Here is a 24,733-nt window from a genome sequence, read left to right as displayed (position 1 = left end):
ACCGATGACCGACTACAGAAAAAGAATTACAAGAAAATCATAATTATTTCACATCAAAATGCCTTTAATGTTACTTCATTCTGTAAAACTGAAAATACTGGAAATTAGTTCAGCAGCTGAACTACAAGGGAATAACATAATGGAGCAGCACAGTGATACCACATAGGTGTAATGGAGCAACAGTGAGACAGAACCTCTTGTCATGCTGCTGGGCTCCCGGTACTGGGTGTATTGGTATGCGAAAGCCCAAATTAATTAAAGCATGCACCCACGCACCGTTCCTGTTCACTCCTGATAACCAGCTATGACTGTCATAGAAGACAAAGGTCTGGAAGCAGATCACCCTTAGGATAAACGTTGTTAATCAAAGACATCATGTCTATATTATTCCCAATTATTGCATACATTGTATTCACTGTTGTGATTACAATGACAGCAGTTAACTTGAACATTTCATTTTCCCACAAACCTGAACTTGAAGATGACAGGACAATCTGTTCGGTGGGGAGGGATAGAATTAGTCAAGATACCAAGGAGACTGTGTCTGCTCTTCTTGGGTGCAGTACACATAATCCTTTATGCTCAGTTAAGATGGCAGACAGGGCCTTGGTTTAACATCTCACCTAAAAGACAGCATCTTTAACAGTGTTGTGCTCTCTCAGTGATGCATTGGGTAGTTCACCTGCATTTTTATGCACAAGTCTCAGGAGCGTGTTATGTTAAAAAAGACATAAACATAAGTGTGTGCAGATGTTAGCTTCCCCAATAACTCACTGCACTTATTCGAAAAGCAGTTGAACTACAACAAGATTCAGGTTTGACCTGGCCAGAGTTGAGTTAATTCTTGCAATTTGGAAGTTGAAAGTTTGTGTATGAAAGAATATTGAGTAGGATTTCAGGTCCACAGAAGAATGGTGCCAACTAAAGGAGATACCACTAACAATATTACAAGTTATGTCTTTGGGAGAAGGAAAGCAGAAAAATGACCGAAAGAAAACTATACACAGATGACATTCACATTTAAACTTGAGAATTGTGTCACCATATCTCTTCCATAAATAAACTTTATTCATAAAATATAAGTAGCACAATCAGAACATGTCATTACCCTGACTTATAGTATCAAACAATCCAATACGTTCCCTTACAATGTACGCCACTAGTGCTTCATTCCCAAACAATGCATCAATTTGATAGGCTTTTACACAGGGCCAGCCCACAGTGTCTGGAAGTGGCAGGACACCTAGACTGTAGTCCTTCCCCACAAAACCTTTGCGAAGGTTACCCCAAGCTTCAGTGTGCCCCTCAGCATGCATTCCTGCACCTTAGAATGTGTTAGTTGGCAGCATTGGTTTGCAGACATCTCCATCAAATCTCGGGCAGACCAAAGTGACTCTCTCACCACATTGATGTCCTTCTAGCAGTACTCTATGTTTGCTCAGTATGTGCCTCTGGGAACAACCCACATAACACAAAGTCCTATCTCACTTTTCTGCTCAGCATGTACCTCGACTAAGACCACTGGATCCCTTTCTAAACCATCTAGGTACTAGTCTCAGGAGTGACTTAAGCTCAAAAAGACATAAATGTAGTTATGTGCAGTTGTTATCTTCTCCAACAGCCCACTGATTCTGAAAGCAGTTGAACACAGAAATCAACAAGATTCAGGTTTGACCTGGCCAGTGTTGGGTTAATTCCTGCAGTACTGAACTTGAAACTCTGTGTATGAAAGAATATTGAGCAGGATTTCAGGCAAAGAAATGAATGGTGCCAACTACAGCACATAACACTAACTTGTTGTACCTGTTACGAATTATGTCACCATATAGTGGATCAGGACAAAGCAATTCTCACCAAAGAATTGTCTTCCAAAGCAATTATCTTATCAGGCAAAAGTTTCACTTTAACATGAAGACTACAAATAAACATTCACCAAGAAGTGATGGGATAGGTTTTCACTTACGTGACAATGCAGTGATTGATGAGCTAAGATCTTTGCGAAGAATCGCCTCATTAATGCAGCATGAATACAAAAAAGTCTTGCTGGAATTATACGGAGAAAACCCCTACTGATTGGACTGAGCATTTTGAAAAGTTATTCCCACATTTCTTATATAGAACATAGAACACTACAGCACAGTACAGGCCCTTCGGCCCACCATGTTGTGCCGATATTTTATCCTGCTCTAAGATCTAACTAACCCTTCCCTCCCACATAGCCCTCCATTTTTCTATCATTCACGTGCCTATCTAAGTGTGTCTAAAATGTCCCTAATGTATCTGCCCCACAACCTCTGCCAGCAATGTGTTCCACGCACCCACCACTCTATGCAAAAACACTTACCTCTGACATCCCCCTTATATCTCCCCCCAGTCACCTTAAAATTATGTCCCCTCGTGTTGGCCATTTTTGCCCTGGGAAAAAGTCTCTGACTGTCCACTCGATCTATGCCTCTTATCATCTTGTACACCTCTATCAAGTCACCTCTCATCCTCCTTCTCTACAAAGAGAAAAGCCCTAGCTCGCTCAACCTATCCTCATAAGACATGCTCTCCAATCCAGGCAGCATCCTGGTAAATCTCCTCTGCACCCTCTCTAAAGCTTCCACATTCTTCCTAGAATGAGGCAACCAGAACTGAACACAATACTCCAAATGTGGTCTAACCAGAGTTCTATAGAGCAGCAATATTATCTCGCGGCTCTTGAACCCAATACCCCAAACTAATGAAGGCCAACACACCACACGCCTTCTTAACAACCCTATCGACCTACACAGCAACCTTGAGAGATCTATGGATGTGAATCCCAAGCTCCCTCTGTTCTGAGTCCTGTCATTAACCCTGTATTCTGCCTTCAAATTCCATCTTCCAAAGTGTATCACTTCACACATATCCGGGTTGGACTCCATCTGCCACTTCTCAGCCCAGCTCTGCATCCTATCAATGTCCTGTTGTAATCTACAGCAACCTTCTACACTATCCACAACACCACCAACCTTTGTGTCATCAGCAAACTTACTAACTCACCCTTCCACTTTTTCATCCAAGTCATTTATAAATATCACAAAGAGCAGGAGTCCCAGAACAGATCCCTGCGGAACACCACTGGTCACCAACCTCCAGGCAGAATACACTCCATCTATAACCACCCTCTGTCTTCCATGGGCAAGCCAATTCTGAATTCACAGAGCCAAGTTTCCCTGGATCCCATGCCTCCTGACTTTCTGAATGAGCCTTCCATAAGGAACCTTATCAAACGCCTTACTAAAATCCATGAACACCACATGTATGTAACGGAACCTCAAAGCGATGCAATAAGAACATAAGCATGAGCAGGAGTAAGCTACTCGGCCCCTCAAGCCTGCCTCGTCATTCAATAAGATGGTAGCTGATCTGCCCCAGGCCTCATCTCTTCTGTGCAATGCAAGACCTTTGAAGAGTCATAGACCAACTTGTCCATGTCGACTGTGTTGTTCAGTGAGCTAGTCCCATCTGCCCATGTTTAGTGCATAGCCCTCTAAACCTTTCCTATCCATGTACTTACCTAGATGGCTTTTAAATGTTGCTAATGTGCCCACCTCAACCACTATTTCTGGCAGCTCATTCCAAATACACACCACCCTTTGCATGAAGAAGCTGCTTCTGATATCCTTTTTAAATTTCTCACCTCTGATCTGAAACCTATGTCCTCTTGTTTTTAGGCCCTCATGATCTTATACACCTCTATCAGGTCACCCCTCAAGTCTCCTACATTCCAGGGAATAAAGTCCTAGTCTACACAACCTCTCCTTGTTACTCAGGCCCCTAAGTCCAGGCAACATCCTGGTAAATCTTTTCTGCGCTCTTTCTAGGTTAATAACAGGGTGACCAAGACTGAACACAATACTCCAAGTGCAGCCTCACCAACATCTTATATAACTGCATCATAACTTCCCAACCCCCATACTCAATGCCACAACCGACGAAGGCCAGAGGCCAAACACCTTCTTCACCACCCTATCTACCATGACACCAATTTCAGTGAACTGAGCACTTGCATTCCTAGGTCCCTCTGTTCCATAGCATGTCCCAGGACCCCACATTCACTGTACAAGTCTTACCTTGGTTTGATCTCCAGGTAATGAAAGATAATGATAAGTATTAAAGAAATATTAAAGTCATAGAAACACACAGTACAGCATAAGGCCATTCAGCCCACAATGTCTGTGCCAGTGTCTTGAAAGAGTTGCCCATTTCAGGCTGCACCCTTCACCCTTTATCCTGCATTCAGCTTTCCAAGTATTCTTTTCAATCCCATTTTGAGAGTTCCTTTAAAAACTTGTCCCTGCCAGCTTTTCTCATTTTTTGATCACTACAATTAATAAAAAATACTCAGAATCAGAATTATTATCACTGACATATGTTGTGAAATTTGTTGTTTTGCGGCAGCAGTACAGTGCAAGGCATAAAGACATAAAAATTACTAAACGTTACAAAAATAAATAAATAGTGCAAAAGAGGAATAACAAGGCTTTCTTCATGGGTTCATGGACCGATCAGAAATCTGACAGAGGGGAAGAAGCTTTTCCTGAAACGATGAGAGTGGGACTTCAGATTCCTGTACCTCCGCCCTAACGGTAGTAACTTGAAGAGAGCATGTCCCAGATCATGAGGGTCCTTAATGATGGATACTGTCTTCTTGAGGCACTGCCTCTTGAAGATGTCCTCAATGGCAGGGAGGGTTGTGCCCATGATGGAGCTGGCTGAGTCTACAACCCTCTGCAGCCTCTTTCAATCTTGCACCTTAGAGCCTCCGTACCAGGCTGTGATGCAACCAGTCAGAATGCTCTCCACCGTACATCTGTGGAAATGTGCAAGAGTCTTTGGTGACCTACCAAATCTCCTCGAACTCCGAACAAAGTAGAACCGCTGGCGTGCCTTCTTCACGATCGCATCAATGTGTTAGGCCCAAAATAGATCCTCTGAGATGTTGATGCCCAGGAACTTGAAGCTGCTCACCCTTTCCACCACTGACCCCTAAATGAAGACTGTTCTCCCGACTTCTCCTTCCTGAAGTCCACAATCAACTCGTTGGTCTTGCTGATGTTGAGTGTGAGGTTGTTGTTGCAACACCACTAAACCAGCCAATCTATCTCACTCCTGTACGCCTCCTCGTCACCATCTGAGATTCTGCCAACAACAGTGATGTCATCAGCAAATTTATAATTGATGTTTGAGCTGTGCCTAGCCATACAGTTATGAGTGTAGAGAGAGTAGAGCAGTGGGCTAAGCAAGTATCCTTGAGGTGTGCCTGTGTTTATTGTCAGCAAGGAAGAGATATTACTACCAATACACACTGACTGTAGTCTCCCAATAAGGAAGTCAAGGATCCAGTTGCCAAGGGAGGTACAGCTCCAAATCTCAAGATAACTACCTTAAACAGCACATGTTTCACATTCTAAAAATGTGACAACCTCACTTCACCAGACCCAAAGAAGAGTCCAAAAATCAGATCAAGTTGTGTTATAATTGAACATAATTATGCAACTCATTCAAAAATGTGACTGTGTTTGCAATCCAACAGGTGCCAGTGCCTGGATGAGCAAGAGACTGCAAAGATGGGCAGGCACAGTAGTGTAGCGGTTAGCGTAATGCTATTACAGCACCAGCAACCCAGGTTCAATTCCCGCCACTGTCTGTAAGGAGTTCGTACATTCTCCCCGTGTCTGCATGGGTTTCCTCTGGGTGCTCCGGTTTCCCCCGCCTTCCAAAGACGTACGGGTTAGGAAGTTGTGGGCATGCTATGTTGGCGCTGGAAGCGTGGCGACACTTGCGGACTGCCCCCCAGGACACTCTACGCAAAAGATGCATTTCACTGTGTGTTTCGATGTACATGTGACTACTAAAGATATCTTATCTTAGATGTCCTTATCATCTGACTGGCATGACAAGTAACAATGACAGCTAGACTGACCTCTGCCTATTCTTTTATCTCCATCACCCTGGCCCCAAAACATGAACATCAATGGAAATGTTGCTGCGTTCAATGGTAAAGCTCTGAAGGGCCCCACAAAAGGTAGTTCTTCAAAGACAGTGCAGAAAACTTGTTGATTCCTACCAAAAGGAGCCACAGAGTGTGTACGATATATGATCTGCCCACCATAATTAGCACCTGTGACAACACTCTTGGCATCTCTACTAACAAGAATCAGGAATGTGCTGATGAGAAAGACCAAGAGATTGGAGAGCTAATTAACCACAAATATAAGATATCCTGAATTGGAAACTCCAAGAGAAAAGAAACAATTCTACAGTCACTTGAAGGCAGAGATGCACCAGAAAACCCATAACCTAAAGCACAGGTGGTGAAAGGAAAGAGTGCAGAAGGCTCAGCAACTCACTAACAGCAAGGCATGGGTTCTTCACCATTACGAAGACCAGCTATCGCCTGAACACCCAAGGCCCCATCCCACTGAGAGATAAGAGCAGAGATGTATTTAATGCCTGCTGGAAGGTACAATTCGTAGCACAGGGTCACAGCAAGTAGCACTGCTGTCTCACAGCTCCAGAGACCTGGGTTTGATCCTGACCTTGGGTGCTGTCTGTGTGGAGTTTGCGCATTCTTCCTTTGACAGCACGAGTTTCCTCCAGGTGCTCTGGTTTCCTTCCACATTCCAAAGATGTGGTTGTTGTTAGGTTAAATAGTTACTGTAAATTGCTCCTAGCATAGGTGCATTGCAGGCAGATTGGTGGAGACAAAAGGGAAAAATGTGATCAGCGTCATATTGTCATCAGTGGCACGGTAGCATAGCAATTAGCGCAACGCTATTACAGCGCCAGTAATCAGGGTTCAATTCCCATCACTGTCTGTAAGGAGTTTGTATGTTCTCCCCATGTCTGCGTGGGTTTCCTCCAGGTGGTCTGGTTTCCTCCCACATTCTAAAGACGTACGGGTAAGTTAACATAAGTTTAAGATGGACGGCGCGGACTCATTGGGTTGGAAGGGCCTGTTACCGTGCTGTATAAATAAAGTTTAAAGTTTAATAACTAGTCTCCACTCAATGTATTTCAGTGGACTCAACAAAAATGAGGGATACAAGTAGGGTAGATAATAAGAAACTTTTCCCCTTAGCAGAGGTGTCTCCAAAGGGCAAGAGATTTATAGGGATGCATTTTTTCCACCCGTAGGGTAGTTGGAATCTTGAACACATTACTTGAGGCAGCAATGTTCTAAAGACATTCAAATGTGTAGACAAGCACTTGAAAGGCCATGGCATAAAAAGCTGCAGACCATGCCAGGAAATGGGTTTAATATAGATGGGTATTTGATGGTCAGCATGGACACAAGAACATAAGAAAATAGGAGAAGGAGTAGATCACTCGAACCCTCAAGCCTCCTAAAGGGCCAGAGGGCCCATTTCCATTCTTGTGTGACTATGACTTTGAAAAACTACTGCGGAGATCCCCAAAAAAAGCAGGATTATTTGTAATTTGTGATAAAGTAATCCTATTTATTAATTGAGAAACTCGGCTGCAGGTTTGTATTGTGTTCTTTTTGCCATTACAAGTAGAGTTTATTTTAAATGGACTTTTGCTGTGCAAAGACCATGCTTGTAAACTAGACTCTGCTGCAATTTAAATTCTCTTTCACTGTAAACTAGAATCTGTTTGCTGTAACTTAGATTACAATTGCTGGGACTCTAGCTGTAATTCTCACTGATTTGACATTGTCAACAGTTATTCTCTTTAACAGGAAGGAAGTTCACAAGCCAAGCTAAAGATCCTGATTGCACAGAATAATTAAGCAATTAAGTTAGATGAGATATTTTTATCAGTCACACGTACAGCAAAACACACAGTGAAATGCATCTTTTGCGTAGTGTGTTCTGGGGGCAGCCCACAAGTGTTGCCACGCTTCCAGTGCCAACATAGCATGCCCACAACATCCTAATCCATATGTCTTTGGAATGTGGGAGGAAACCGGAGCACCCGAAGGAAACGCACGCAGACAGGGAGAACGTGCAAACTCCTTACAGACAGCAGCCGGAATTGAACCCAGGTCGCTGGCGCTGTGAAGCGTTATACTAACCGCTACACTACCGTGCCTTATGTTCAAGAAACTGTAATTAATAAGGCAATGCCTTCCTGGAACAATTAATGTTTGGATTAAACAGATTTGAATTAGATGGAGATCTGGTTTTAATCTCCACAATGTACATGCTGCACAATAGAATCCTTGGGAGTTCATTTGTGGTCAGAAGCTAGAGCTGGTGTCACTTTATACATGCTTTCAACTGGATCCTGCTACACTAATGTTAATTGGAAAAACTTTTCTCAGCAACCAATTTATCCCTTTTCTTTGGATCCATTTTTAAAGTTGGCTCAGGGGGTTTCAAATACATGGGCACCAGTGAAAGGAAAAGACTGTGTTTATGTGGCATCTTTTACCACCACAGGGCATCACAACATGATTTGCAGCCGATGAAGTACTTCTGAAGTTTAGTCTGTGCTGCCATTTATGAAAAGCTATATGATAAAGACAAGATCACCTGTTTTATCAGTGCTGTTGGTTGAAGGGTAACTATTCTTTGGAACACTCTCTGCTCTTCTTGTGAATCTTTTAGACTCATCTAAAAGATCCAGCTTGACCTCAATTTGACATCTCACCAAAAGATGTCACCTCTGACTACACAGCACTCCCTCAGCAGTGCACTGATGGGTCAGCCTAAATTTTTATGCTTGTGTCTTTGGATGGGATGTGAATCCAGAAGCTTCTGACTCAAAGTGAGCATGCTTCCCCCAAACCACGGGTGACAAAAAGTAGTCACAGAGAAGAATCACCATCCAGAAAAGACATTCATTTGGACACAATAATACAAAAAAGAAGTTCATTCAATAACATCATGATGGTAAGGCAATCAGGGAAGAGGTAACTACTGGTGAAAACACTCTGAAACTGGATAGACCACAGGATTGACAATATAGAGTGTATTGGTTACTACTTCAAGGTATTCTGTAGGGCAGACACGAGAGGGCTATTTCCTCAAAGTATTCAAATGAAAAACACAATATCCCAAAACAAATAAATCTCCAAAGTAATAAAGACTCATGACATATGATGAGCAAGACATTGATAGTTATTATGAGAGTATCAAACACATAAGTTTCAAAAGCTTAAAAACAATTAAACTTCATACCTACATTCCAAAAGAGGAAAAAGAGAACCAAGCTACAATCTAATAGTCTTACCTTAATACCACCTGATAAAGAATCAGAATTTGCCAGTAACCAATGTGGATTACCAGCATATTTGTGGGTGAACACCAGCTAACTCTGATTCCAAAAGGAAAATCTAACCGTCATAGAAGAATATTGATTTATTCCAGAAAAGGTTACATCCCAAGAGAACTGCAGAGATGCCAGAGGCAAAATAATTTTAACAAAATCCTACACAAAGTACAGTAGTACAGCTTGATGTGATGGGAATACTATATAAAATTCAGATAATGAAAACTGCTGATGGATGGAAAATGGCAGGTTTAAGGAACTGTGTTGAAGTGCGGCTATGGGAAGGATATCCTAGAGGGGTGTCAGTGCATTGAAGTTTGGACTCATGTTGTTTGTATGCTAGGCAACAAGACATCCATCTGAGACCAGAGACAAGACCTAGAATATTAATCTAGAATTTTGTACTCCAGAATCTGGAATAGGACTTGAACAGCTGACCTTCTGATGCAGAGGCATGAGCCATTGCTGACAGTTTGAAAGAACATTTCACAAGTAACAGGGAGGAGGGACAGAATGTTCAAACAAGTAAGAGAAACTATAGATGGGTGTGATGTCAGGAACAACTGAACAACAAATCAATTGGATTCTCATGGAGAGAAGTAAAAGGGACGTTTTTGCAATCATTTAGTAATCAACTGAATGCCTTGATGGAGTGGGCCTTTGTGCATGGATCAAATAACTTCTTCATCTGTCACCACTCAGATCTAGATAAATGTGTTCAATTGTAAACTAAATTCGTATCACATAGATCTTCCAATAGTGGAACAATACCACTACTTCTGCATCAATACTACACTACCAATTTGTTACCTCAGAGATCTAGATAAATGTATTCAATAGTAAACTAAATCCGTAATCGTACAGATCTTCCGATCATGGAACAATACCAATATTTCTGCATCAATACCACAATAATTTGTTACCATCTTTATTTTAATGGCAACACATTCTCATACAAGGAATGTCAACTGTACAAAGCAAGGTTCATGCACGATTGCAAGAAAACAAACGATTAACTTAAAATATTATTGCAATCTTATCATATTGCATCCACATTTCAGAATCAGGTTTATTATCACTTATATGACGTGAAATTTATTGCTTTGCAGCAGCAGTACAGTGCAAAGATATAAAAATTACTATAAATCACAAAAATAAATAAACAGTGCAAAAAAAAAAATGAGGTAGTGTTCATGGGACCGTTCAGAAATCTGATGGCAGAGGGGAAGAAGCTGTTCCTAAGTCATTGAGTGTGGGTCTTCAGGCTCCTGTACCTCCTCCCCAATGGTAGTAACGAGAAGAGGGCATGTCCCGGGTGGTGAGGGTCCTTAGTAATGGATGCCGCCTTCTTGAGGTACCGCCTCTTGGAGACGTCCTCAATGATGGGGAGGGTTGTGTACATGATGGAGCTGGCTGAGTCTACAACCTTCTGCAGCCTCTTGCAATACTGTGCAGTCAATACCAAGTGAAGAGGCTTCAACATATTGTCACCATCTGTTACAATCTGCACCGTCAGCCATTGTTCACTATATTTGGCAGTATTTGTTTAAAGAATCATGTCCATCACAGGAACTTAATAATACTTGGTTTATACTATTGCCCATTTAGCCTCCTCTAGAGAACCTTATGTACCCCAAAAGAAATTGGTTGTTTTCCAAATAGCAGGAAGTATTGAGCTTTCTAATGCAGTGATGGAGAGAGCTGATGATTCCTGGTTCTGCCACCAGCAGTGACCTAACTACTTTGGAGTACCTCTTACTTGGATTTCCCCATTTTGTTTCTTTCTTTCCAAGGACCTCAAAGGGATACTTTCATTGAAATGTATTATTGCATCAAAATGCAGGGATTATTATACAGGGTAACAATAACTTGATGCAGTCATTTTAAGGACATTACAAAGGACAGGCATTTGTACATAATTATTCACTCTACCTTAAAAGTATCCACTTCTTCCATAATACACAAATTCTATATTTTTCACCTTCTGTACAGTGACTGATACGCTACAACTATAAGTATCTTTTATCACAAGAAAAGCTATTTGTCTGTTTATTAAGCAGCTTTACCAATTCAAGATCACCAGTTGCAGAATATCTTAAGACCAACTTCTCAGAGTTTATAGAATTTACAACACAGAAACAGGTAATTTGACCCAATCAGTTTGTACCAGTATTTATGCATCACATGAGTCTCACCACTCTTTAACACCACTTCAACTGCATGTCCAACAACACTCAAGAACCTCAACAGCTTTCAGTACCAGCAGTTTCTCAAAGGCAGTTTGGGATGTAATAAATGTGGGCCTAGTCAATGATGCCCAAATCATGAAGAAAATTAATAAATTCAATTTAAAATCCAGAGAGAATATAATTAATTTAATTCACGATACAGTAATACTCTAATGATCTGGCATACTTGGGACCTTCGTGCTGCCAGACTGGCAGACTTTCCAGTCTTTTGAATGTTAATCCCATTAATATCAAACACTTTTAATTCACTTTTTTTTAAAGACGTTACATAGAATTATAATAAATTTTCTAGTGAACCCACTGAGTTGAAAAGGAGTGCAGGAACCAGGGTCACAGTAAGTTAGGAAGGAGTACAGAAACGGAACTGGGGGCTCAGTAAGCTAGAAAAGAATACTGGAACTGGGATTCAGTAAGTTTGAAGACAGTACAGGAACTGGGGCCCCAGTAAGTGCGATGTGTTGCATTTGGGAAGTCCAAACCAGGGTAAGACTTTCAGAGTGAAAGGTAGGGCCCTGGGGAGTGTTGCAGAACAGAGGTCTATAGGAGTACAAGTACATAGTTCCCCGAAAGTGCAGTCAAAGGTAGACAGGATGGTGAAGAATGCTATTGGTACACTGGGCTTCATCAGTCAGGGCACTGAGGTAGAAGTTGGGATATGTTGCATTTGTACAAGATATTGGTGAGGCGACATTTGGGAGTACCGTGTACAGTTCTGGTCACCCTGCTATAGGAAAGGTTCCACTAAGCTGGACAGAGTGCAGAAAAGACTTACAAGGACATTGCCAGGACTTGAGGGATTAGGTTACAGGGAGGGGATGGGCAAGCTAGGACTTTACTCCTTAGAGCACAGGATACTGAGGGGTGATCTTCTAGACGTGTATAAAATCATGAGGGACATAAATAGAGTGAATGCACAGTTTTTTCCCAGGGCTGGGGAATCGAGAACTAGGGGACATAGACTTAAGGTGAGGAGAATGACTTAAATAGGAGCCTGAGGGGCAACTTTTTCCACACAGAGGGTGATGCATATATGGAATGAGCTGCCAGAGGAAGTGGTTGAGGTAGGTACAATAACAACATTTAAAAGACATTTGGACAGGTACATGGATAGGGAAGGTTTAAAGGGATATGGGTCAAATGCGGATGGGCTCAGGTTTGATATTGATCAATGTGGTAGGGACAGGAGGCAGTAGGAACTACTGTTTCTATTTCTTATGCTCTTATACGAATGACTGAGGTACTGATGATGACCACAGCATTGGGAAAAGGAGAAATATTTGGAAACAGGACTGGACTCCATTTACAAGTTTCCAGATGACACCACCGTAGTGGGCCAGATCTCAAACAACGATGAGACGGAGTATAGGAAGGAGATAGAGCCCAGTGGCATGGTGTCAAGACAACAAAGTCTCTATCAATGTCAGTAAATCAAAAGAGCTGGTCATTGACTTCAGGAAGCACGGCGAAGAACACACCCCTGTCTGTATCAATGGTGCTGAGATGGAGATGGTTAAGAGCTTCAAGTTCCTAGGTGTAAGTATCACCAACTTGTCCTGGTCCAGCCACATAGGTGCTATGGCCAAGAAAGCACACCAGCGCCTCTACTTCCTCAGAAGGACAAGGAAATTCAGCATGTCCCCAGTGAACCTCAGCAACTTTTACAGAAGCACCATAGAAAGCATCCTATCCAGATGCATCATAACTTGGTATGGTAACTGGTCTGCCTAAAACCGCAAATTGCAGAGAGTTGTGGACACAGCCCAGTCCATCGCGCAAACCAGCCTCCCCTCTACTGACTGTGTCTACACTTCCTGCTGCCTCAGGAAAGAAGCCAACATAATCAAAGGCCCTACCCACCCTGGTCATTCTCTCTTCTCCCCTCGCCCATCAGGCAGAAGTTACAAAAGCTAGAAAACACGAACCACCATGCTCAAGAACAGCTTCTATCCTGGTCTTAAAAGACTCCTAAATGGACCTCTTATACAACAAAGATGAACTCTTGATCTCTCAAGCTACACCATCATGGCCCTTGCACTTTACACATCTACCTGCTTTCTCTGCAACTTAACACTGTATTCTGCATTGTTTTTTTCCCCTTTTGTTCTACCTCAATGTACTTATGTATGGAATGATCTATCTCAATGGCACGAAAACAAAAGCTTTCCACTGTATCTCAGTACATACGACGATAATAGAACAATTTCTGGCGCCATGACGCACAACAACAAAACTCATTGGCAGAGAACGCAAGCGTACGAGAGTGTGAGAAAGAGAAAATAATTGGGGGATGAAGGAAAGTTTTAAAAAGAATTTACTTTTAATGCATTGCAATGAATTACAGCAGAGAACAAAGCTTTAGGAAGTTATCTACAAATGATGACAAGTTCATGATGCTAATCTACTGAAAGAAAATCTAGACCCAATATATCTCTAGTTTTAAATCTATGTTTTATGACCAACAAACAATTCAACTATCAGTTTCCTAAATCAATACAAATGAAAATACCGCAGCCACTATAAAGTATTTACCCACAAACATATGACACCATGAGCCTACATGAAATTGTATGGGACATCCTCCAGCTCAATGAAACAGTGTTGATATAATCTGTACACGGTGCACCCTCCAAAAATGATACTGCATTGATACAGTGACCTGGGTCCCAATACTTAGGTCAGAAAGCAATGTTTCTGTGTGGTCCTCACTACACTAACCCCACTATCTCACTAAGTTCCCATGCAGCCCACATTTACTGGAGCCACACAGCCTACTTCCATGTATAATCAGTTTACAGCACAGAAAAGCTAAAATGTTCAACATCTTTCAATGAACACAACCTGTCCTCTACCATTAGCAATTTAATCTACCACGAGCAATTTAATCTACCACATCAATGATCACCACCAGGTGTACAGAGTGCAAAAATATGAAGATCATCCAACAAGGAGAGGCAACTGAAAATGCATGATATTAGGTTCACAAAGCTACACAGAAATGTCAGGCTGCTCCAAAGGAGCAAAAGCCTTAAAGCTTACTTTCACTAATCTCCAGATAACAAACTTTGTCTCTTCAGTACTTATCCAGAAAAACACTGATTGAAGGGGAGGCAATGACTTAAGAGCCAAGTGTCAAAGCGAGAGAGAGAGAGAGAGAGAGAGAGAGAGAGAGAGAGAGAATTACTGAGAGCTTCTCTCACTGTCCAGATGCCGTTGGCATATATTGGTTTAGGCTTGGGAATGATGTTAGCTGAGAGCGAGTTACAATAGACCACACTCTCTACATTCTAGGTTAATGTGTATCAATCAGAGTAGGCTTGGGGAGTCCACTTTCATTACTGGAGAATTACGCAAGGAATGAAGACATCAAGGCAGTATGTTTCATACTATAGAGATTTAAAGACAGACAGATCTGGATTGCACTTTAGAGCCAATTAATACAATTGAAGTGTGCTTGGTGCTGTACTGTATGTAACATACTCACCGATTTACTCACAGAAAGCTCTCACAAATACCAATATAATGATAAGTAATCTGTTTTCATGATGTAGATCGAGGGCACAGGGATGACTCCCTGGTTCATATTCAAAATAGTGATCTAGGATCTTTGACATCTACTTGAGCAGAAAGGGCCCCACTTAACATCTCATCCAAAATATACCACCTGTGGCACTGCAAGTCTCCCTATGTACTACCCATGTCACCCTATGTTTTATTGTTGGCCTTGAACTACTACTCTGACTCGCAGATAGGGGTATTCCACTGAGACCTATGTACTACATGGGGTGTTTACCAAAAGCGTCTAGTCTGATGCAGAGATTCGTTGACCCACGTCTGACAGACGTATTACCTTCTTGATTTAAAACTACAGTATGTTATTTTTTTCAGCAAAGGCTTTAAGAAAATGTTGGAAATACTCAGCAGGTCATGCAACATCTGCAGAGAAATAGTGTCGATGTTTCAGGTTAATGACCTTCCTCAGAACTGATGAATCCCCCAATGAAAGGTCATTGATCTAAAATGTTAACACAGTTTAATCCCTCCACAGATGTTGCCTGACCTGCTGAATATCTCCAGCATTTGCTTTTAATTCAGACTTCCAGTTTCTGCAGTGCTTTACTTTGTAAACTACAAGGTTGTTCTGAGCTGACAGGAAAGCATTAAATGATAATTAAGTAGTTGGATCCATAATCTCAAAGGATTCAAACCATTGAAGAAAGCTCAATTCTACATTTTATTCCAATATTCAATCCCATAAATGATTTCTCGTGTTTGAACGCAACAGGCTCCAGTACAAATTAATAAAAATAATTAAACGTATACCATGTACATCATTAAGGTCAGGTGCCCTGGTGATTACCACAAAGGGAGTAACTTCTGCTGCTAACAATAGACCTGCATTTTATATTAGGAATATAGACTGTACTATAACTGATTCATAACATTTTACATTATTCCAGAAAATTCACACAGTTAATCAATGCTTGACAGCACATATTTCTCATGTCTTGGGAACTCTTTCCTGGCAGTTTTGGTTCCTATTCTCTGCACTTTTTTTTCCCACAGAAAATTAAACTCAAAATTATAATATATTGCTGAATCAGAGCTTCTGGCACATGCTGAAGGTTATGGGAAGTATGAGAATGCCTCTCAATGCAATTTTTTTCCAAAAAGTAAACATGAACTTGCCTTTCACAAAACTCAGTACATCCCAAAATGTCCCTTGCCTATTTGTACATTTGAAGTATAATCATTATATTAAGACATAAAACACAGTTGCCAATTTGAGTACATCCCCACAAACAGTAACCTGATAACAACCTTGCTCTGTCTTTCTCCAACATCACCCCTTTAACACCCATCCCTTCTGACCAAGTTTTCACTTACCTCTCCTGCTCCTTTTGTGGCTTGTTGCCAAATTTTGTTGGATAAGGCCTTCTGGAAAGCACGTTGGGACATTCTAATACATTGCTATACATGTGAAGATGCTGCTAATGACCCCTTTCTTCTAAGTGCTGTTGGTTGAGGGATGAATATTGGCCAAGGCTTTGGCAAACTCACCACTCTCTGAATTATGCCATGGGATGTTCAATGTGGCATTTCACCAAAATGCACACCTAATGGTCTAACGTTTCCTCAGTGCTGCACTAAACTCTTAAATCTCCAGAATGAAATTTGATCTGTGACCCTCTGACCCATACTGCATCCTGCTGTAAGTAGTAACAAAAATTGGACAGTGAAGGTTGTCAGAGGATACAGCAGGATATAGATCAGTTACAGAGATGGGCACAGAAATGGCAGATGGAGTTAAATCCAGGCAAGTGTGAGATGTTGCACTTTGAGAGATCAAATGTAAAGGGGTAAGTGTACAGTTAATGGCAGGACATTTAACAGCATTGATGTGCAGACGGATCTTGGGGTCCAATTCCATACCTCCCTGAAAGCGACCACACTAGCAGATATTGTGGTAAAGAAAGCTTATGGCATGCTTGTCTTATGGCACTGAGTATAAGAGTCAGGAAATCATGTTGCAGTTATATAAAACTTTGGTTAGGCCACACTTGGAGTATTGAGTGCAATTCTGGTCACCGCATTACAGGAAGGATGTGGATGCTTTGGAAAGGGTACAGAAAAGGTTCACCAGGATGCTGCCTGGATTAGTGGGTATAAGCTAAAAGGAGAGTTTGGACAAATGGGTTGTTTCCTCTGAAGCGTCAGAGGCTGAGGGGAGACCTGATAGAAGTTTATAAGATTATGAGAGGCATGGATAAGGTAGACAGTCAGAATCTTTTTCCCCAAAGCAGAAATGTCAAATACTGGAGGTCATGCATTTAAGGAGAGAGGGGGAAAATTTAAAGGAAATGTGTGGGGAAAGTTTTTGTTTTACACTGAGAGCGGTGGGTGCCCAGAATGCGCTGCCAGGGGTGATGGTGGAAGCAAATACAATAGTGGTGTTAAGAGGTTTTCAGATAGGCATGTGAATATGCAGTGAATGGAAGGATAAGGATCATGTGCAGGAGAAGAGATTTAGTTTAATTTGTCATCGTGTTCAGCACAGACATCATGGGCCAAAGGTCCTGTCCCTGTACTGTTCTTTGTTCTAAGTTCTAAACATTTCACAGGTCAATTATATGATTTATGTTGGATGGATCTAATCTACTTGGTTTCCATTTCAGAGTGGATTAGTTTATGGCACAAATATTTTAGATGTGAATCAGATGGACATTTTTAGAAAGTGTTGCTGATACCACAAAGTTAACAAATTGTGATGGGATTTGCAAAGGGCACAAGATGGTCTAGAAGAGCAAGCAAATAGAATCAGGTTTATTATCGTTAACATATGTCGTGAAATTTGTTGTTTTGTGGCAGCAGTACAGTGCAAGACATAAACACAAATATTACTATAAGTTACAATAATAAATAAATAGTGCAAGAGAGGAATAATGAGGTAGGGCTCATGAACCGTTCAGAAATCTGATGGCGGTGGGGAAGAAGCTGTTCCTGAAACATTGAGTGTGGGTCTTCAGGAAACACTAGGGGACCCAGCACAGAGCCCTGTGGCATACCAGTGGTCACAGGCCTCCGATTCCTTCCACCAAGCCAATTGGCTACCTTTGTTGTATTGAACATTACAGTTACCCAATGATCTAGAAGATATAATTAGATTTTAGGTAAGGAAATGAGACTGTTTTGAATGATCTATCGACAACTGCTCGTTCAGAGATTAGCAGTTTCCATAAATTGCTAAGAAAGCTGAATTTTTGTGGAATTGGAGTTTTAAGTTTCCAATGAGTGAAATATTTAACTGCTTTAAAACGTTTTATTCTGACAAACAAACTGGAAAATGACATGATTGCAGCCATAGTATTACTTAACTATATAAAAGCATGAGTTTGGTGTGTTTACTGAGTACATTAGTGTTATGTTATGCACTGCATGCTATACTCTAAAATCATGGAGTGGAACTTCAGAACTAACTTGCAGAGTAGTTATTCTGCACAAATAATGCTATATTATTTTAGGCTGTCAAAAGTACATTATAATATCTAAGAAATAGTTAAATTAAATTCCATGATCTGTTGGGCTTCAATTTATTATACACTTCTGTTCCAATAAACAAATGAATCAATGTGAAATTTTACAGAATTATTACACCTACTCGGTCCTGGAAGAACATCGAGGGAGGGAAGGAGGGCCCTTATGCACCCGAATATTCTTCATCTGAGTTGAACAAAAATAAAACAGTAGTTAATGCTTGTAGTGAAGATGCTAAGGAGGAGAAAAGAAGTAAATGTAAATGATAATTTCCTCTTGAACCATTGTACCTTAATTTTAATGTTTTCTAGGGAAATAAAATGTCCATATTGCTTTTTTCAACAAAGGGTCGTATGTTTATGGAATGAGCTACCAGAGGAAGTGGTTGAGGCAGGTACAATTACAACTTTTAAAAGACAGTTGGACAGGTACATGGATTGGGATGGTTATAGGCCAAACACTGGCAAATGGTACTAGCTTGGATAGGGCATTTTGGTCGGCATGGACTAGTTGGGCCAAAGGGTCTGTTTCTGTGCTGTATAACTCTATGAATACCTATGAATACCTCCCCTCTAATGATAGTAACTGAAGAGGGCATGTCCCAGGTGGTAAGGGTCCTTAATGATTGATGCTGCCTTCTTGAGGCATCGCCTCAATGGTGGGGAGGGTTGTGCCCGTGACGGAGCTGGCTGAGTCTGCAACCCTCTGCAGCCTCTTGTGATCCTGCACATTGGAGCCTCCATACCAGGCAGTGATGCAACCAGTCAGAATGTTCTCCACCGTACGTCTGCAGAAATTTATGTGTTTTGTGACATACCAAATCTCCTCAGACGCCTAATGAAGTAGAGCCACTGACATGCCTTCTTTGTGATTGCATCAATGTGTTGGGCCCAGGGTAGATCCTCTGAGATGTTGACGCTCTGGAACCTGAAGCTGCTCACCCTTTCCACCGCTGACCCCTCAATGAGGACTGCTGTGCGTTCTCCCGACTTCTCCTTCCTTAAGTCCACAATGAATTCATTGGTCTTGCTGACATTGAGTGTGAGCTTGCTGTTGCAACACCACTCAACCAGCTGGTCTATCTCACTCCTGAACACCACTTCATCACCATCTGAGATTCTGCCAACAACAGTGGTGTCATCGGCAAATTTATAGATGGCGTTTGAGCTGTGCCTAGCCACACAGTCATGAGTGTAGAGAGAGTAGAGCAGTGGGCTAAGCACATATCCTTTAGGTGTGCCTGTGTTGATTGTCAGTGAGGAGATGTTACTACCAATCCACACTCACTGTGGTCACTCGATAAGGAGGTCAAGGACCCAGTTGCAGAGGGAGGTACAGAGGCCCAGGTTTTGAAGCTTGTTGATTAGTACTGAGAGGACAATAGTGACATCCATGAACACTCCAGCCAGGTGGCTGTTATAATTAAATGGTACACTTGTAAATGGAGTAAACACAACTCATTAAAACAGTGGAAATAAACAGAACCTTTGATGTTATACATATATGTATAAAAGGTGAGAAAGTCAAGATCTTAAGATGCATTTGGAATATTGTAAATTATGGACACACCCTATTACAAAAGTATAAAAACAAAAGAAAAGGAACAACAACAACTTGTATTTTTATACCACCTTTAACATGTCCTCGGGTTCTTCATAGGAGCCTTATCAGACACAATTTTGACACATAGGAGATACTGAGGCTGGACAAAGAGATGGACCTTGCTTTTAAGATGAGAGAAGCAGAAAGAATGACGAATGGAATTCAAGACCCTCAGCAGATGAAGGCACAGTCATCATCATGAAGGGATGAACATTTGGCATACTTAAAGCCCAGAATTAGATTAGTCCAAAGATGTGAAGATTGGAACAGCCTACAGGGATAGGAGATGCGAGGCTTCTGGCTGAACAGGGGCAAGGAGGAACAATACACGATGCAAGTGTACAGGCAGCATGGAGTTTTAGCTGAGATCAAGGTTAGAGAGGTCAAATTGGGAGGCTGGTCTGGAGACAAATGGAAGAGTCATGGGCTCATGAGCATGCTTCATTGGGACGGGGAGTGCAGATACAAAACGAATGCTAGTAATTACCAAGTCTCCCAATGAAACCTGCCACTATAATATTTGTAGCTTTAACAAACCATTCTTTTTCCCCATTATGATTGACAATTTATTAACTCTTATATATATGAGGCTGTTTTAAGTGACAGTTGAGCAGTAGCTGGTACAGGAGTCAGGATTTAAGTTTGTACAAAGTGAAAGGGGGTTAAAAACTGACAGGTGATATGTGCAATTTCAGAGGCATCTAGATTAATTCATTCCCTGTCCAATCATCATGGTCATGTAATAACATGTCATACTCGTCATAATTCAAATCAGCCCAATAACTCATGCACTTAACACCACAGGTTTTTTGATTAGTGTTGAAATCCCAGATGAGCTGCACTAATGCTAAGTAATTCTTATCAATCTCCTATTATACCACAGACTGTGCAATTGAATACAGGGTCTCTGATGAGTCACATCAATGCTGACAAGCTCGTGCCAAAATCTCCGGAGTTAGAATGCAGCCAGTGAAAGACCATTACTTGGAGATGGCCTTGTTTATTATACAAGAAGAAAAAGCAAAGACTAAGCCTGGTTTTCCCAAAGTTGCTTTCAAAGCATGCTGACGTTCAACAAATGGCATGCACAAAGTAATCGCATCTCCTCTCTGGCTTCCTCTTTAACCTTCACATTGGAGGCAGTCAAAAAGAGATTCATAAGGCAAATTCCTGGAATGTGAGGTTTATCCTATCACAAGCAGCTAATGAAGTTGGACCTGTATTCTTTGGAGTTTAGAAGAATGAGGGGTGATTAGTGAAACATGTAATATCCTAAGGGGGCATTACAGGATAGACGTTGAAATACTTCCACGAGTGGAAGACTCTCAGATGAGGGGATACAGGTGATGGCATTTCCACAACGTCATTGGTTAGGAAGCGGCTGCTTCTCATTAAATACTCAGCTGATATACATGCAAGCACAAACATCTGAATCAGCTTAACCCCTCAGACTTTAGATTCTTACTGTCTTCTGTCAAACCCACATAACTTGAAGCTAGTCTCCTTAGACAAACACACCATTGCCACAGTGGAGAGACTGAACATCTTTTTCCTCTCTTTCTCTTTAGGCTATTCTCATCCTCACCTTCATTCCACCCTTCATTTATCTCAAGTAACACAAACCATCTACAAATGTCCTACTCCTCTGCCTTGCTATTCTCTTGCTGTTACATTAGCATTGCAGCTTTTTCCTCCCTCCTCTTGTTCAGTCTTTTCCCCACAACTGTTCATGGTTCCTTTGCTTTTGGTAATCAGCAGGTTTCTGAGAATGTAGTCAAGGAAGCAGGAGACACATGTGACCGTTGATCTAGCAGAAGCAGTAACAGTAGAGAAAGTGGAAAGAAAGAGGCTAAGACAAGGAGCTCCGTCCTATCAAAATATCACACTTTTAGCAACCTCAGCCAGAGAAATAAAAATCAACACTTCACCCCACGTAATGAAACAGATATGTACAATGAGATTGTATAGATGTAAATAAAGTTTGATACCACTTATTGATAGAGCACAAGGAACTGCAGTTTTTCATAGAATTCAAAACATATTCTGAATGGTTTGACAGAGCTGAAAATTCAAAACTAAGTCAGAAAACAGCAAAGCATTTCCAAATCTCTAAAATTCAGGTGTTTGACAGAATTCTTCAACAGGTGAAAAAAAGTCATGGAAGGAGTGTATGTAAAGATTTAAAGCTTTTTTTAAGATGATAATCTATAATTACACTTATTGTGTTACATAAAGATGCTGAAGAACGACTTGGATTTCCATTGCACCTTTCACAACTTCAGGACAAAACCTTTGCAGTCAATTTAGTACTTTCTTCAAGTGTAGTCACTTTCATAATGTAGGAAATAGGGCAGCCAATTTGAACACAGCAAATCCCTATAAACAGCAATGTGATAATAATTAGATGATTCATTTTGGTAAATGTTAATCGAAAGATAAACACCGAGTAGGATACCTGGGCAAACTCCAAGAGACCAAGTCTCAGCTTAATATCTCATCCAAAACACAGCGTCTTCACCCCCGCAACATTGCCTCAATACTGCACTGGTGTGTCAGACTACACTTTTGTGCTGGTCTTGGAAGTGAAAGTTGACCCCATAAACCTCTGCCTTAGCAGCGAGAGGGCTACAACTGAGCCACAATTGGCAAAGTACCAAGATAAATCACTGAAATCAAAGGACAAGGGGAGAGAAATTCAATCCCACTTACTTATGTAATTTAGTGGTAGCTGTACCTTGTACTCAGTTTCCAGAAGTTTTGCAAATGGAGTACGGTCTTGATGCTATTCAGTACATTTAGCACAAGCAGCACAGGGCCAATTTCAAACCAATGTTTCAACTAATATTACCATTGATAACTTGACCAAGTTTAAACTTACAAATTAATTTGTTTGAGCTAAAATAAAAGCTAAATGTAATCATTATTTAGAGAGAAAAGCTTTTCCCCAAAGTCCACCACCTCAACACTGCTTAATGCATCCCATTTTCATTTACCTGATCATTAGCTTCAAGTCTGTTCAGCTGGAAACCAACAAACACTAATTACTTTGACATCACCAAGTTATATCTGTTCCTTCCTCCCTTGACAGCAGGAAGGATATTATCAAGGTCAAGGATGGTAATATCTTGATAAATGCCGGCTTACATCACCTTACTGTCAATCATTCAAAAACACTTGAAGAGGATACAAGTAAATCTTATTATTGAAACCTGGCGTTTGGAGGACAACACACCCTAGGAGTTAGATATTTTGAACAGCGGGCTCCCGAATAGGATTTTGCTCTCAGCATACAGTATATTTTGCAAAGTTCAATGGCTTTTGCTTCAAACTTGAAGAAAAATGTCACACTGTAACTTTGAAACCTTATTTGTACACAACTTAGAAAAAAAATGATTGCATAACAGCACAAGAATGAAGTTAGATTTTATTATCAAAGTTAAGTGATCTAGACCAACATACATTTCAGAAAGAAAACAATATTCCAGCATCTGTAATGAGATTTCAGGACTTAACTAGCTAAGATTGCAATGGAGAGAAGTTCAAGTATATCAATATGCTATAAGTTAGTTGGATGCCTTTGCGCCTCTGGGAATTACCCAATATTCACTTTTCATAGTAGTCAAGTTTACTGTCATATGCACGTACATAGAATCATAGAACAGTATAGCACAATACAAGCCCTTTGGCCCACAATGTTGTGCCGACCTTTAAACCTCACCTAAGACTATCTAACCCCTTCCTCCCACATATCCCTCTATTGTAAATTCCTCCATATGCTTATCTAGCAATTTCTTGAATTTGACCAATGTACCTGCCTCCACCATCACCCCAGGCAGCGCATTCCATGCCCCAACCACTCTCTGGATAAAAAACCTTCCTCTGATATGTATGCACAGCTGCAATAAAAAACTTACTTGCAGCAACATCACAGGCATATAGCATCATACAAGCAGCATTCACATAAATTCACAAACATAAATTAAACAAATTATACACAATTTTTACAAGAAACAACACAATTAGAACAAAACAAGGCCCGTTTTAGTGCAAAGTGATCAGAGTGTTGGTAAACTGTAGTGATTAGGGTTGTGCGGGTTGGTTCAAGAACCAAATAGTTGAAGGGAAGCAGCTGTTCTTGAACCTGGTGGTGTGGGAAATCAGGCTTCTGTACCTCCTGCCTGATAGTAGCTGTGAGAAGATCGCATGGCCCACCTTGTAATCAGAATAATTGTGGAAATATATTTATCCATGAATGTTTGTGTTGCATCAAAGATGAAAATAATTAAACTCAAAAAATCAAAATGCACATGCCAGAACTGCTCTGAAAGATTGTGTAGCACCATTTTGAAGAGCAGTGAAGTTCCCTTCAACAAACAAAGAGAAATAATGTGGTTATTATCACATAACTGCTTGTGGGAGCTTGCTTTTAACAATTTGAGTCAGATTTAGATTTATCAGAATCAGATTTATTATCACTGATATATGACGTGAAATTTGTTGTTTTGCAGCAGCAATGCAGTGCAAAGGCATAGAAATCTATAAACTACAAAAATAAATAAACAGTGGAAGAAAAAGGAATAATG

At 40.9% G+C, this 24,733-nt stretch overlaps 1 protein-coding gene across 2 annotated transcripts in view; it reads right to left on the bottom strand.

Annotated features, from left to right (window-relative positions):
• pcca (propionyl-CoA carboxylase subunit alpha) overlaps nt 1-24,733 on the bottom strand; it is a 314,348-nt gene that overhangs the window by 240,889 nt on the left and 48,726 nt on the right. Inside the window, exon 1 of one of the 2 annotated variants that reach the window (XM_052025830.1) lies at nt 18,673-18,735. The exons of the other annotated variant lie outside the window; for it this stretch is intronic. Within the exon in view, the coding sequence (XP_051881790.1) occupies nt 18,673-18,690 (18 nt within the window). The 5' untranslated portion in view covers nt 18,691-18,735. Of the gene's footprint in view, nt 1-18,672; nt 18,736-24,733 lie in introns of those variants that run through there. 2 annotated transcript variants of the gene reach the window in all.

This window comes from Pristis pectinata, chromosome 11, assembly GCF_009764475.1.
Source record: "Pristis pectinata isolate sPriPec2 chromosome 11, sPriPec2.1.pri, whole genome shotgun sequence".
Lineage (NCBI taxonomy): Eukaryota > Metazoa > Chordata > Chondrichthyes > Rhinopristiformes > Pristidae > Pristis > Pristis pectinata.
This window is presented reverse-complemented; position numbering and strand designations above follow the sequence as displayed.